At 35.5% G+C, this 14938-nt stretch overlaps 2 protein-coding genes across 4 annotated transcripts; one reads left to right on the top strand and one right to left on the bottom strand.

Moving 5' to 3' along the window:
- Positions 1–8669: 8669 nt before the first annotated feature.
- On the bottom strand, positions 8670–10298 carry LOC104904103 (pentatricopeptide repeat-containing protein At4g38150). The gene has a single exon (XM_010692292.3). It carries the CDS (start codon positions 10155–10157, stop codon positions 8901–8903), a length of 1257 nt encoding a protein of 418 aa, XP_010690594.1. The 5' UTR covers positions 10158–10298; the 3' UTR covers positions 8670–8900.
- Positions 10299–10377: 79 nt separating this feature from the next.
- On the top strand, positions 10378–13461 carry LOC104904102 (hypothetical protein). Of its 3 annotated transcripts, none has more exons than XM_010692291.2 (2): positions 10378–10526; positions 12217–13461. In XM_010692291.2, exon 2 carries the CDS (start codon positions 12222–12224, stop codon positions 13206–13208), a length of 987 nt encoding a protein of 328 aa, XP_010690593.1. In that variant the 5' UTR covers positions 10378–10526; positions 12217–12221; the 3' UTR covers positions 13209–13461. The 3 variants fall into 3 exon arrangements, with proteins under 3 accessions (XP_010690593.1, XP_010690592.1, XP_048491789.1); XM_010692290.4 differs by having other exon boundaries at positions 10379–10526; positions 12172–13461; XM_048635832.2 differs by having other exon boundaries at positions 10392–10526; positions 12199–13461.
- The last annotated feature ends 1477 nt before the right edge of the window (positions 13462–14938 follow it).

Below are 14938 nucleotides of genomic sequence, written 5' to 3'. Positions count from 1 at the left end.
CAAATTATACGCAATATGGAATGTTGTCCTCAATATATCTTTATACTGTATATTTATAGTACTAGCCTCCAATAAACCATCAATATTTGCAATATAATACGAACTCAACAATTCGTAGTTAGGTCCTCTTCGGCAAAAGTAGCTGTTGGCTGTTGGAGTAGTTGTCAGCTATTCGGGTAGCTGTTAGCTCTTAGCTGTGGAAGTAGTTGTTTACAATATAAGTGTTCGGTAAAAGTAGATGTTATGCTTATATATGATAAAAATAACATATTTTTTAATTATAATTATATGATTAATTACTATATAGTTCATACTAGGATGCCAGTGTCCTCATCAGTCCACTTAAATACCTCTTTCATCCATTCTTTGTTATTAGATGAAGCCATCTACATATGTAACATAACCATAAAGAATATAAAATCTTAATGAGAATATAATGCACCAAGCCATCTACGTATCTAGCAGCCATATTAGTATACTATCAACGTTGAAATATATAGGCAGAACGAAAACGAGAGAGTTAGTTGATAAAAAAATTATCTTTGATAAAAATGAGAAAGCGACATTTTTTATCCTTAAAAAGTGGGATTTTTCCCTGTTAATCTCAAATTTTTATGCTGAATATATATTCTTTTATTCCCAAATTTTTATCCTTAAAAAGTGGGATTTTTTCCTTTGAAAAAAAAAATTAAAAAAGTAGAGCGCTACTTACAGAAATTGAACGCTATAAAATATAAAGTTTGGAAAAAGCTATCCAAAAGCTATTTGAAACTCCAACGGCTACTCCAACCTCTACTATGCCAAACACTTAATTAGTGTTTTGACTTAGTCAAAACACTAAAAGCTAGTGCAAAAGTTGTTGTCGAACAGGCCCTTAATAACACAGTAATGCAATATATATGATGGTCTCGAAATATTCTTGCTAATATTATCATATTAAAAATCTGAGGTATGTAACTCTAAAATCAAATGCCTCAAAATGAAATTCTATCATTTTAGTAGGGTTGATCAACAGAAGTAGTTGTTATTGTAATTGTTATTCGTTATACTAAGGGCCGGTTCGGCAACAACTTTTGCACTAGCTTTTAGTGTTTTGACTAAGTCAAAACACTAATTGAGTGTTTGACATAGTAGAGGTTGGAGTAGTTGTTGAAGTTTCAAGTAGCTTTTGGATAGCTTTTTTCAAACGTTATATTTTATAGCGTTCAGTTTCTATAAGTAATTTTCTATTTATTTTTATTTTTTTTCAAAGGAAAAAAATTCCACTTTTTAAGGATACAAATTTGGGATTAATAGAATATCATATATTCAGGATAAAATTTTGGGATTAATAGAAAAAAAAACCCACTTTTTAAGGATAAAAAATCCCACTTTCTCATTTTTATCAAAGATGATTTTTTATCAACTAACTCTCTTGTTTTCGTTCTGCTTATATTTTTCAATGTTGACTAGTATACTAATATGGCTGCTAGATACGTAGGTAGCTTGGTGCATTATATTATCATTAATATTTTTATATTATTCATGGTTATGTTAGATACGTAGATGACTTCATCTAATAACAAAGAAGGGACGAACGAGGTATCTAAGTGGACTAATGAGGACATTGTCCTCCTAGTATGAACCATATAGTAATTGATCATTTAATTATAATTAATATTATAATTAAAAAATATGTTATTTTTATCATATATAAGCATAACAACTACTTTTACCGAACACCTATATTGTAAACAACTACTTTCACAGCTAAGAGCTAACAACTACTAGCCGACAGTTAACAACTACCTGAACAACTGACATCTACTCCAACAGCCAACAGCTACCCAACAACTACTTTTGCCGAACAGGCTCGTACAGGTTAATTCGAGGTATAGCTTTTAATACAAGTAGTAGTATTTGGCAAAACTAGTGGTAACTTGTAAGATCAGAAAAGAGCACAAGATTCAAAAGATATATTTTACCTTTTAAAGCTACGCCTAACATTACCTAAAAGCTATCATTTTTAGCTTCTTAAAATACCACTTTTTTCTTGAAGGATCAATGTGAACAAAACTCAAAATGCTACTACTTGAGAATTATTAACGTAACACTCCCTAAATTTAAGAAAAATTCCCAAATTTCCCCTTAGAATTTTCGTTGTATGTTTTGGTGTGCTGGTAACTATGATATTCTATGCCCAAGTAGCATGAAAGTTAGTGTTGTTAGATACAAACTTAGGGTTGTTACAATACAAATTCCTAAATATTCTTTGTTCACTAAATTTCCTAATTCTTTATGAATATTAATAATGGCCTAGAATCTTGACAACCTCGAGTCCTCAACCTCTCCCCATTTGACTCCTACCATTAGAAAGCCATCCAAGACTTGGTGGCAGGAATCTTCAAAAGTTCACTCTTTTTTTTCTTTAGAGAATAAAATCATGAAGAGAACATTAGTTTCCAACAAACTTTTTCTTTTTTTAGTGTGTGTGTGTGTGGTGGGGGTGTTATGAGAGTATTAGCTTCGACTATACATTTTTTGGGGGCTAATGAGAGTATTAGCTTATTAAGGAAAAACTCTATTCGGCTAATATAATTAGCTCAAAAGTTCACTTTTTTTGTTCGGTAGAGAATATACATTTGTAGACCTGACATGTAGCGAAACTAAAATTTAGTCAAATAATGACGATCCTTTACAAAATGACGGGTGCAACTTTTGGTATATGATGCACCTATGGCTCAAGAAGCTAATATTATGTTCTCAGCCTGTTTGTGCACCTTTCTAAACATTGTTCTAGGATATATATAGACATATTTTCCGAACAATTTAACCAAAGGGGCGTCTCAAGAAGATAAGAGAACTCGAAAATCCACTTCCAAATATAGGTTAATCCTTTGGAAAAACCGGCCTGAGAGTAAGGGGAATGATCAATATCCAACCAATACATGAATTTAGAGAGAGAGATAATTCATAATTCCCTCAAATTAGAAAATTTTGAATGTAATGAAGTCAGATTGAAGAAACTATATTCTGATCATTCCTTTGAACTTGACTTCACAGATGGGCAAAAAGTGTGAAATGCATTTATCAATTCCTGGAGCAAGAACGAGCTAGCATGTAATAATATACTGATGCATGTGCATACACCAAGAAGTTATGATATAGTCTCTCTTGTATCATATTTTTTGGTCCTTTCTCATATAGCCTCATAAATACAAGTATATACATGCAGTAAACAAACAGGTAACTTAACATTGATTGCTAAAATTTAAGGTCAAAACTCAAATCAGAAGGAATATGCATGATGCACCTAAGTTTCTAGCACTATAGGCCTCATCCACCTACTATGCATAGTAATAAACATTACTGAGATACTTCAGATGCACTTATGTGGGGGAAAGAATACCTAGGATACTTATGCAACAAATTGAACTACGCGATAAAATTACTCTTTCTTTTATTCTTTTTTTCATGTGATATTGTATGTAACAACTCTAATGAGATAGACCACATATAACTCACCATACAAATTACATGCTGAATCTTAAAAAAAAAAAGAGGCATTAGCACCTTCTTGGGGAACTACAAGAGTAGTGAGTTACAAAGTTACCTTTGTAAATGGGGCTTGTGCATGTGTTAGGTTGTAGGCTTGTAGCATATAGATACTCTAGATTTCATTGAAGTCACAGCTCGTTTGATAAGAGATCATAAATGGTGAGAATGGTAATACATTATAGTGTAAATTTGTACTGCAAATCCAATGTCATTACCTGTGATAATGCTACTTCATCCCAAAATATCCATTTTCTTCCTAAAAACTCATTATCATCCATTATCACTTGGGAATGTGGTATTAAGTGGTAATGGAGATTTATAAAGGAAAACTCATGTTTTGTGATAAAGTTTCATTCCCATGGTCATTTGCATGAGAACTTGTTTACACATTTACACTATATTTTATTATCATTACTACTATTTATAACCACTAACCAAACGGGTCATCAGTATCTTACGCAAAGCATCCTGCATCAACAATACCACTAAATTCAAAGAAAGTAAAAACTGAAACATGTATAGTAAGTGCCAAATGGGGAACAACTAGTCTCCTGCTAGACAGTCCGACCACAACTACTGATCTTTTATGTACTTCGATCACCTACCTAACATCTAAGTTCTATGGTACAACACTCGTCGTATAGCTATTTCAGACCTGACTCTTTATCTATTTTTTGTAACTTTCAATGTGTTTTGTTTAACTAATAGGTCAAACTATTTGATACAAAACTTTGTGAATGAGGCAACAGAGGCAATATATCATAATGTATTAATGTGAGTAGGGGTGTTTAGTGTCTTCCCCTTCCTCTCTTCCTCCTTCATCAGAAGAGGGGCATTTACAGGTGAATCGTTGAAATGGCTGATGATATTAGACAGGTTATATGGCGAAAGATACGAAAGACAAAGCTTAGATAAGTTGAAATCCCAGCTAACACCAAGATCATGTGTGAAACATGAACACCCCCCCCCCCCTCTAGACTTCGTCATCGCCCTTTACATCTAACAAAGTAATGATAGTTCAGTTGTGTGGTTCTATGTTACTCCGACACCTTCATTTACCTCAAAAACCGGGTGTCGTGTCGTGTCCGACACGACACTTCGCTTGGATACTTCATTTTAAACTAAAAACTTGTCTTTTTTTCTACAAAATTGCCGAGTCGGACACTTAAACACCTGTATCCGAGTAGATACTCAATCCATGTCTGAGCAACATAGGTGTGGTTGATTTTCGAAACATGAAGAAAAATAAGGGGTAAAAACTCAGCAAACATATAGGAAATGAGAAAGGTGCTTAATTATTCAGGTGTACCAAGTCATCCATAAACTAGAGGGACTAAATAATTAATGATAGGGAATCTACTTGTTAGTTGCTATCATAGATTACGGCAGTTCCACACACTAATTAGTAATTATGGACGTGCCTACTTCATTCAAGACGTATGTAACTCTGCGCTAACAAGTAACAACAGATTACATTAAACTAATACCTTGGAGAATTATTAGGAATATACTAATAAACATTCATTAAATTGGTTAATAACTTAGGAATAATACTAATGTTGATTCATTAAAGAAGTAAGACTTGAGCAGAAAACCACCTAACCACCACCCCTTGGAAAAAAAAAAACCATATTACTTCAACTTGAGAGTTAACTTATAGTTGAAGGGTGTTTTAATAAAAAAAACCGACCAAATCACAAAGATCTTCTGCAGTCTTAAAAAATTCCTATACAGATGGATTCAGAGTTTAATTAATTATGTCAAACATCCCTTTAAGAAGAGATGCATCTCTCCAGTAATGACACACCACGTGAACTGCACATTTCAAGAATTAACAGAGAACCTAACCCTATTCTATTTCTCTGGCTTTCTAAATCCAGGATAATCACAAATTTCATTCATTAGTTGCAATCATGAGAAAAGCAAATATTGGTTCATATAGAGCTGAAAATTTGAGTAAACAGGTCATGTCAAGTTTGGGTTGTTCACAAAATGTATCAAAGACTAAATCAAATGTGAGATAATTGCATGATATGACAGTTTGATCCCATTGGGTCAGGTCGGGTAATCGGGTTGGATCTGTCACTATCGTGTTTGAGTTGTGTTGTGCCAAAGATTGTCAGCTCTACTACATATAAAATGTAAGTATAATAAGGGTTTTTTTGTGTGGAAGGACCAATTAAAATAGGATTTTTGTGGGGAAACACCACTTAAATTATTTTTTTGAGGGAATGATCAATTAAAAATACTTCCGTTGGCAATTTAACACCACATTATGATTTTCTGGCCAAATTGTCAACATTCCAGCGCTGACAATTTCATTCCCTCTAAAACCTCGTTTTTCTTTTGTTTTGTCTTATATCCCCCCTGCTTGCTATTTAAAAGCCATAATTTCCCCAATTTCCTCAATTTTCCTCATTTTATTGAAGATAAAACTCTCATCCTCAACCTCGGAGTAGATAGTAGTACTAGTTAAAGAACTTGGAGCAAGTGCACACGTTCGAGTTCAGAGAGGAGAAACTGGTGAACCCAGATCGGATTTCAGGCTTGTTGTTGTTGCTAAACAAATGTGAGTGAGTAAGGAGAGAGGAAGAGAGAGAGTGTTAATTAGTGAGAAGATGGAGAAGTGGGTAAGAAGGATAAGAAGAAGAAGACATGAAGATTTAAGAGAGAAAGAATAAAGATGGGGATCTCGTGAAATAACTAGGAGAAAACAAAGAATGTGAGTTGACAAGAAAAAAAAAAAAACCGAAGTTTTGGGGGAAACCAATTGTCAACCCCAGAAAGTTGACATTTTGGCATGAAAATCATAATGTGGTGTTTAGTTGCCAATAAAAATATTTTATTTGGTCCTTCCCTCAAAAAGAAATTTTAAACGGTGTTTCCCTACAAAAACCCTATTTTAATCGGTCTTTCTCGACAAAAAAATCCTATAATAAGAGAAGACAATTACCTGAGTCATTGCATCACCATGTGGGTTGAAGTCAGTTAAAAGGTAAAACTTAAACCTGTAGACAATAAGCAAACAAAATATAATTCAGTCAAGAGTCCAAACCTGTACGACAACTCACAGATATAATCAAAAGGGGGAAAAAGCATTCAACATGTATATGCGCTTAGCTGATCATTATGAAAGGCAGAAGCAAGAACATGCATTTTCTCTTGAAAGAAGGAAGAAAATCAAAGAAGTGCAGACAATATTGATGAATGCCTTTTGCAGTCAAATATTGATGTGAGCATGATAACATTGAATTCTCTCAGGCTTCATCAAGCGAGCAGGCACTGGAAGTGGCACAGAGAACAGTTTATAACTATTAATTAAGCAATCAAATCTATAGAATAGAATGATAAAACAATTGGACTACGAGACTATGATTCATTGATATATTAGGAGAAGAGAAAGTATCCTCTTACTTCCTCAGAAAGATCTATCATACAAAGACATGCTAATAAAGAGGCAGTCCAGATCTCCATGCAACACTGTAAATGCTCATCAGTCATATTCCAGTGCGTCGATTTTAGGTTCAGGAGTATTAACTTTGGAAGAGAAGCAACTCCAAAAACAGCGTTACGGGTCAAAGCCAGCCAGGATTCTACATGGTTGGCTCTTAGACTCAGGTAAATCTACTGCCTTCACAACATTCCTACTTTATGATGACAATCATAAGGTGCCAATAATTTGCCAGTTTTCTGTTAATTAATAACCCACCTCAAGCCTTAATGGGGTCAAAGGTTAGATAAGCTTTATATACTCAGAACTTAATTTTCTACGAACCTGATTTCTTGCAAACTGATACAAATAAAATTGAGCAACAACATCATACTGGCAGAAGACAGCAAGGCAATCATCCATTGCACACAAATCAAAGTATACCATTTCTAACACGATTAATATCTTCAGGAGCCAGTGAGCTATTTGGTTTCAGCACTAAGAACTCAATAACACATTCAGAGCTCCATTTACAGCTTCTAAGTTGACAATTCATGATACACCGGAAGCTCAACGGTCAGTTACTTGAATGCATAGCAACCATATTCTGCAACCTGAACCAAGAAAATTATTAGTTTACTAGTTGGTTTTTTACTCCCTTAAAAAAAGTCGCTAGCTCCCAGATGTTCCCTGTGATTACCCTGTTGTAATTTGCTCCATCCAAGTATATAAACCAGGCTATTATCTAAACTTGATAGCTCTTGATTGATAGCCCGAACATACATAGACTCAGTCTTGGATGCTCCATCCTTCAATTTGAATTTAATTTTGAGATCCCAATACTTAATTTTAAAAGACTACATAGACTCAGTTAGATGCTCATCATTCATATACCAGAAAATGGGAAAAAGAAGCTAGTACAGTAAAAGGGAAAGAATTGAAACAATGAACGAAAGTGTCACCAAAGCAGAGATTGAGAGTACTTTGAAGTTAGCAGCTACAAATTTAAAGATAAAGCTTCAGAGCGAGCACGAAGAGACAGATACATGGGAGTGACAAACTGAGTCACTGAGATAAGAACGTAATTTTTCAATTTCGAAGACAAATTCATGTTTAGAACCCCCTTCCCTTCACTTCTTTTTGTTTAAAGGATAGTTCAAGTTTTTGAATCATTGTGCAAGTGTGCCAACACCATCCTTGTTATAGCGTATCTCATATGCGATTGGAATTTAACAATCAGATTTATATAGAAATTTCAGTTCTCCAAATTAAAAAGAGTTAGGCATGTACTGCCAACCTGCCACTATATATGAATGGTATCAGCTTCTAATTGTCAGTCTCTTTATAATATAAGAGACCCAGAGAAACAATTTCAAGACTAGAGACGATTTCAAGACTAGGCTAGGCAAAAACATCACATTGAAATATTATTAATTAAAGAGGCACCAGGCTCATACACATGGAGTGATGTTAAAATGATAAAAGTTGATCCTTTGCATAACTTCTTGTAGAAAGAACCTGTCGATTTACAGCACCACAAGAGATAATAACTACTTATTCAGCAGGAAGAAAAGGTTCCAAGTCTTTCAATATCTAGCATGATGCTTCAATTGAACATTAACAAGTTAAAGATACACAATTCCTTTCTTTGGTTGAAGCTGTTTTTGGGGAGTAGAAGGGAGGCGGTATCAGTGAAGAGCAATGACCACAAAAAGATAAATTTTCACTAATAAGAGAAAGTTAGTTCATGTATAAAACAAGAACACAAGATGGCTGGAGAAAATGTGATTCTTCATTAATACAACTATTGAAAGAGAAACAAAGAAGACGCAGGTTGTCAAACCAACCAATCTCCAACAAGCTGTCAAAAGGATAGAGAATCAATTAAAAACTTCACAGGCATGCTTACAGATTAACGCTAAGCATCAGAAGCTCAAACTAGCCTCGCCGAGGTCTTCTTAGGCCCAAAGATTGCTTCCCACACCATAGGTGATGTTGGACCACTCTTATCCAAATAGGTTCTAACTGCCTTCTCATCCAAAAGGAATCCTTTTTGTTTCAATCTACCAATAATAATTTGTGCTTCTTCAACTCCCTTCTCCTTACAAAACTCAAAAACCAGCCCAGTGAATGTTACCACATTTGGTGAATGACCATTTTCCAGCATCTCGAAACAGAACTCAACTGCATCATCTAGTTTATTTGCCTTACAAAGACCTTTAATCAAGACAGTATAACTAAAAGCATTTGGCACGATCCCATTACTCTGCATTTTCCTGAAAATCCTCTTAGCATCATCAAAGCTTTGTGCCTGGCAAAACCCTTCAACCACAGCTGTATACACAACAACTTCCGGCATAGAACCCTTCTCGCGCATCAACCCAAAAAGCTTCATAGCTTCTTGAACCAAACCATCCTTGCAAAGCCCATCAAGCATTGCCACAGCATTAGGAATCAGACCAGTTTGTTTCATCTTTTTAAAGATCTCATCAGCATTCTCAGGCACCTCCATCTTTTCTTCTTGAGGCGGCGATGGTGCAGAAGTGGCCTCACCCGATTTCTTTTCCTCCTCACTAACACCACCAAGCTTAAATTTCTCAAGAAATTCACCATCCTTCTTCCCACTACTTTGCTCGCCTTTCGCGGGCTTATTCAAGAGCTCACTAACAGAAGGCTGTGTATTCTTCCTCCCCTCTCGATCTCCACCCAAACCAACACCACCACTATCTTCATCCTTACCATCAAACTTAAAAAAATCATCATCCAATTTCACATCACCTTTATTTCCATAACCACCAATGGGCTTTCTAAACCCATCATTTCTTCCTTGTCGCCCATAATTACGATCTGAAGAATCAGTTTTTCCATGAAATTGGGGCATTTGTCTCTCACCTCTAGAAGACCTAAAACTTTTATCAGCACTAAAATTTCCTCTATTTTCCCCAGAAAATCTACTATCATCACCATCATCAAAATCATCATTTTTACGACCATTAAAACCATGATTACCAAATTTCCTAAACTGCCCATTACCACTACTATGACCATTAACAGAACTATAATATTGAAATCTCAACAAAATGGGAAAAATTAAGCCATTTTCGCATTTAGGTTGCGATAAATAGGAGAGAGAATTGAAAAATTTGGAAATAACAGCAAGATCCAAAGATTTACCTCTTAAAGATCTCATCTTTTTTCCCCAATTCGATTTTTTGCTGAAAACCCTTCAAAAATATGGATGCAAAAAGACTTGTAATTTGCAAAATTGTAGATGATTCGAGGGTTTTAGGAGGTTTTAGGGATTTGGATTTAAGAAGGGTATAATAGTCATTTAAGTACCCCACTTGTGTAATGACAATCAAACCCCTGAATTTTCAGTGCAAAAAAGGGGAAAGATAAGATAATGGAGGATTTCATTTTCTGAATGTTGAGAGAGGAGAGAGAGTCGATAAAGAAGTAAACTTTGAAGGTTTTTTTTTTGTTCAAGTAGAGTGCTCTGTTTTTACTCTACTCTGCAATGCGCAATCAAAGTTGAAGAAAACCCATTTCAAGAAAAGAGGTAACCATCAATGTTTTTTTTTTTAAGCAAAAAAGTACATAATTTTTGCACGAAAAGTATTAGAAATTTACAGTCTTTATTCTAAAATTGCATTCTTTCTCTGTAAATTGAGGTTGATTTTGCTGATTGTTTGCATTTAGAAGAAAAACCCAATTTTTATTTTACCAAAATTTAAGTGGGTTTTGATGGGTGTATGTCTGTTTATGAATTTCCTCTGTTCTAAAACTATTGTTGATCAATTTTTATTGATTCTGTTTGAGTTTATGCTACCTTACATATTAATTAGCAAATATGAAGGTTGAATTGCAATTGTTGAAATTTAAGAATTTTAAAGCATTATCAAGTGCTTTGTTTTATATGGGGATGTTTAACTTGTTTGATTGCCAAGTGAATTTTTGCCCGCTACATGTTCGACTTAATGCCTTGTTTATTACCTTCCATAAGTTATTCTCAAATGCCTCAAATGCCCTGTACATGTCTGACTTGATTGCTTAGTTATGTTCATTTCGAGATATTACATAAAGATGGGAATTATATTGTTGTGTGTGCTAGCTGAAATTTTGTTATAGTATTGAGGTAATGAGGTTGCTATGAGTAAAAACATTGTTGGGTTTTATGTTAATATGTTCACAGAAATTATGTTTCTTCAAGGAACATATTAATGTTCACGTCTTCGAGTAATCGATCTCCTGTTTGAAGTGATAAACAAAAGTCACAACTATGACTTCTTCAAGGAAATGTTCACAGAAATTATGTTCTTCAAGGAACATATTAATGTTCACATCTTCGAGTAATCGATCTCCTGTTTTAAGTGATAAACAAAAGTCACATCTATGACTTCATTGCCCATATGCTTCTTGTGAAGCTCACTTGCATAGTGGGGGAGTCACTTGTATAGATCATTAGAACCTTAACCCCATAATAAAAGAGACATTATTTAACTTTCAGAGAGTGCTTGGTTTCGGGGAGGAAACATTTTCCAGAAAAAGAATGAATTTTCCAATTCTTTTGTTTGGTATGTAAAGGATGAAAATTAGTTTTCGCAAGAGCGGAAAACATTTGATTTTCAAGGATGCCACATTTTCTTCTTTATCCCTAACCTTCCTCTTTCTCTGCCTTCCCTCCATCCTTTCCCCTCCGTTTCCATTTTTCATTTTCTAACTTGTCTTGGGAGGAATCAAACAAAGGAAATATAATTTATAATTGTGTTTTCTCATTGGAAATCATTTTCCATTCAAATTGTTTTATATTCAACCAAACGGAGCTTTAGTCCAAATTAATCTTTGCACCAGAAATTCACACTTTTAGTCAAGTCACTCGGCAATTTTCTCCGTATTCCGGTTAAATCATCAACGAGCTCATAGGTTCCCCCCATAGTCTGCCAATTATCACCCCTAACAGCGATTTATGTACTTGTTACTGCATAGATTTGTCTATTTCTAGCACTGCTGGATGCTAAACTTTACTCCTGGGGCAGTCAAACAGGAGAATAAATCATTATAAGCTTCCTAGTTTTTTTTGCTGAAAATCGATTTGAGGGAACAAGGGTGTTCTTTTTGCTCATAATTAACAGTAAAACAACTCGGTCAATGTTTTTTGTTAGTTACATTCTTCTTGATGCTGTCTATCATATGCTCATGATCAGGTATCTTACCTCGACATACCTAAACAGCTCTTTTGTTATTCATAGAAATTATGGAGGTTAGTAGCAGCCAAAACAGCGGTAGTGTACTGTGGTTCTTTAAGGACAAAGGATTTGATGACAAAAACATCCATGATATGTTTAAAAGGTGCAAGCGGCTCGAGGGCTTGCAAAGGGAGAAAGCTTCACAAAACTGGGCTTATTTAAGAAGCATTGGTATTCAAGAGAGGAAACTTCCATCAGTTGTACTCAAATGCCCCAAAATCCTTACATTCAGTGTGGATGAGACACTTGAACCTATGGTTCAGTGCCTCAAAACACTTGCTACAAAGCCAGAGGAGGTTGTGACAGCTATAATCAAATTTCCTTATATCTTCTCTCACAGTACAGAAGGAAAGCTGTGTCCTTTATTGGGGTTCTTTGAGGCCCTTGGGATTCCCGAAAAACAACTTGGTAAAATGTTATTGGTGAACCCTAGAATAGTAAGCTACAGCATAGAACCGAAGCTAACTCAATTTGTTGATTTTCTTACCAAGCTTGGGCTAGCTGAAGAGGGGATGATTGGTAAAATTTTGGTGAAGAACCCATTTATAATGGGTTACAATGTTGAGAAGAGGCTGCGACCTACAGCAGAGTTTCTAAAGACAGTTGGTCTGACGAAAACAGATCTTCAGAAGGTCGCTGTAAATTACCCCGAGGTTCTGTGTCGTGATGTTAACAAAGTTCTTAAACCAAATTTTGATTATTTGAGGAGCTATGGGTTTGGTGACTCGCAAATAGCAGCTTTGGTATCTGGTTACCCCCCTGTACTGATCAAAAGCGTCAAGAACTCTTTGGAGCCAAAACTGAAATTTCTTGTCCAAGTAATGGGAAGAAGCATTCAGGATGTTGTGGATTATCCCGACTTCTTTCGACATGGTTTAAAGAAGAGCTTGGAGTTGAGGCAAAAAGTATTGTCTCAGAAGAATATTGATTGTAGCTTGAATGAGATGTTGTACTACAATCGAAAGAAGTTCTGTTTGAAATATGGTTCAACCTAGGAAATCTGCTAGCGCTGCAACCTTTTGTTCACTCCCAGTTCCTCATTTTCTGTAATCTATTTCCGTTATTTGTAGTTATAGACTTTTTTCATGAGGCATAATATAGATATCGTTTGGTAGTACAGTTCTGCAATTGTGCTCACTCGAAAAAAAAAATGTGCACATATTGCTAGCATGATCAAACATTATTTATTTATGTATGTTCTTCAATCTTCTATATTGAGGAAAGTATAATGGAGCTTTGTCAATGTTACATATCAGAAGTCGGAAATTTTTTCTAATTTGCGGTTAAAAGGTACAAAAAATGCAATTTCGTACCTATTTTTGTTATGTTAGTCCTAATGTATATCATATGCATATACGAATCTACTTTTTTAAAATAGCGGGAGATTTACCGATAGAATTAGTAACACCAAGTAGTATAAAGATGTGGACAAATGCTAATGATATCTTTTTTAGACAGTTTATCTAGCCTCTATATTAGGCAGGACAGAGAACATTCTTCCCATGCATAACCCCCGTGCACAAGCACCAAAGGTTAGCGTAGTGTCACGGATGGCATTCCACGCCCCCACAACATCGTTGGGCAGCAGCAGTCGGTTGGGCGCCCTACACTGGCCCAACGAAGCCTTAAAACGCCACAAGGCATCTGGTGGGCCAAACGAGCTCCAAATAAGCTCAAATTTGGGGGTCCGTCATATTTTGGGCCAATAAAGATAACAGTCGAGCCAAACTTTTAATTTGAGGCACAAAGATAGGTGATGGTGCACGGGCATATTCGGGTACTTCAAGGCTAGGGTACTTCTAGAATGTATCTAGAGTTTTCCTTGCTCTACATATATGTTGTAGAGTATCTAGAATGTACTAGGGAGTGCATCCGATTGAAGAGGTGAGGAACTTTCTAGAATTTAGGGGAAGGAGGGATGGAGCAGAAGGTAAAAGGTACACCTTGGTGTACGTACCTCTATGTACATCAAATGAGTATGAAGCCAAATGAGTATGAATTTTCCAAATGAGTACGAATTACCTAAATGAGTATGAGTTTTTCCAAATGAGTATGAGTTTTCCAAATGAGTATGACTTAGCCAAATGAGTATGAGCTAGCATAATGAGGATTTTCCAGATGAGTATGAGTTTTCCTTCTCAAATTTAGATTCCTATTTCAATCAATCTGTACAATATCCAAATCTAAAGAGAAAAAATTAAAACTGAATTGTATTGAACAACAAATTCGCGTCAAATTACACAAAAGAAAATCGACAAATCAAGAAATTCGAGGAGAAAACTCAATAAATTTAAAATCGATCAAAACAATGCAGATTAAACGAACGAACAAAAAAAAACAATGAAGAAACATACGACGCAAAGGCCACGGAAAACGTCGAGAGAAGCGACGCGAGTGGTTTTAGATTTAGCGGAGATATTCATCGGCGGAGGAGCCGTGGCGGAGGTAATGATGGAGGTTGTTCGACGTTGTTGTGAAGAGGAGTGTATTCCGCCATTAATATCGAAGGTTGAGGACGAGAGAGAAAGAGACTGAAAGAACCGCTCTACCCCCAACCCTTTGACGTATTTACATAAAATGCCCTTGGGAGTATACAGAGTTGTGTACTCCAAGATGTATGGAATAACTTGCGGGGATGGAGTCCTATAAATAGGCATCCCCATTCATTTGTCCATATCATCCAACACTTGTATTCTCTCTCAAGCAATCTAAGAGCAATCCTTAG

The sequence above is a fragment of the Beta vulgaris genome, chromosome 9 (assembly GCF_026745355.1).
Source record: "Beta vulgaris subsp. vulgaris cultivar EL10 chromosome 9, EL10.2, whole genome shotgun sequence".
Lineage (NCBI taxonomy): Eukaryota > Viridiplantae > Streptophyta > Magnoliopsida > Caryophyllales > Amaranthaceae > Beta > Beta vulgaris.
Note: the sequence above shows the minus strand (reverse complement) of the source record. Positions and strands in the feature narration are given on the sequence as shown.

What these genes read in the sequence shown, in the direction of transcription:
- LOC104904103 (XM_010692292.3), bottom strand. Translation starts at nt 10,157, where the DNA reads ATGAGATCTTTAAGAGGTAAATCTTTGGATCTTGCTGTTATTTCCAAA.
- LOC104904102 (XM_010692291.2), top strand. Translation starts at nt 12,222, where the DNA reads ATGGAGGTTAGTAGCAGCCAAAACAGCGGTAGTGTACTGTGGTTCTTT.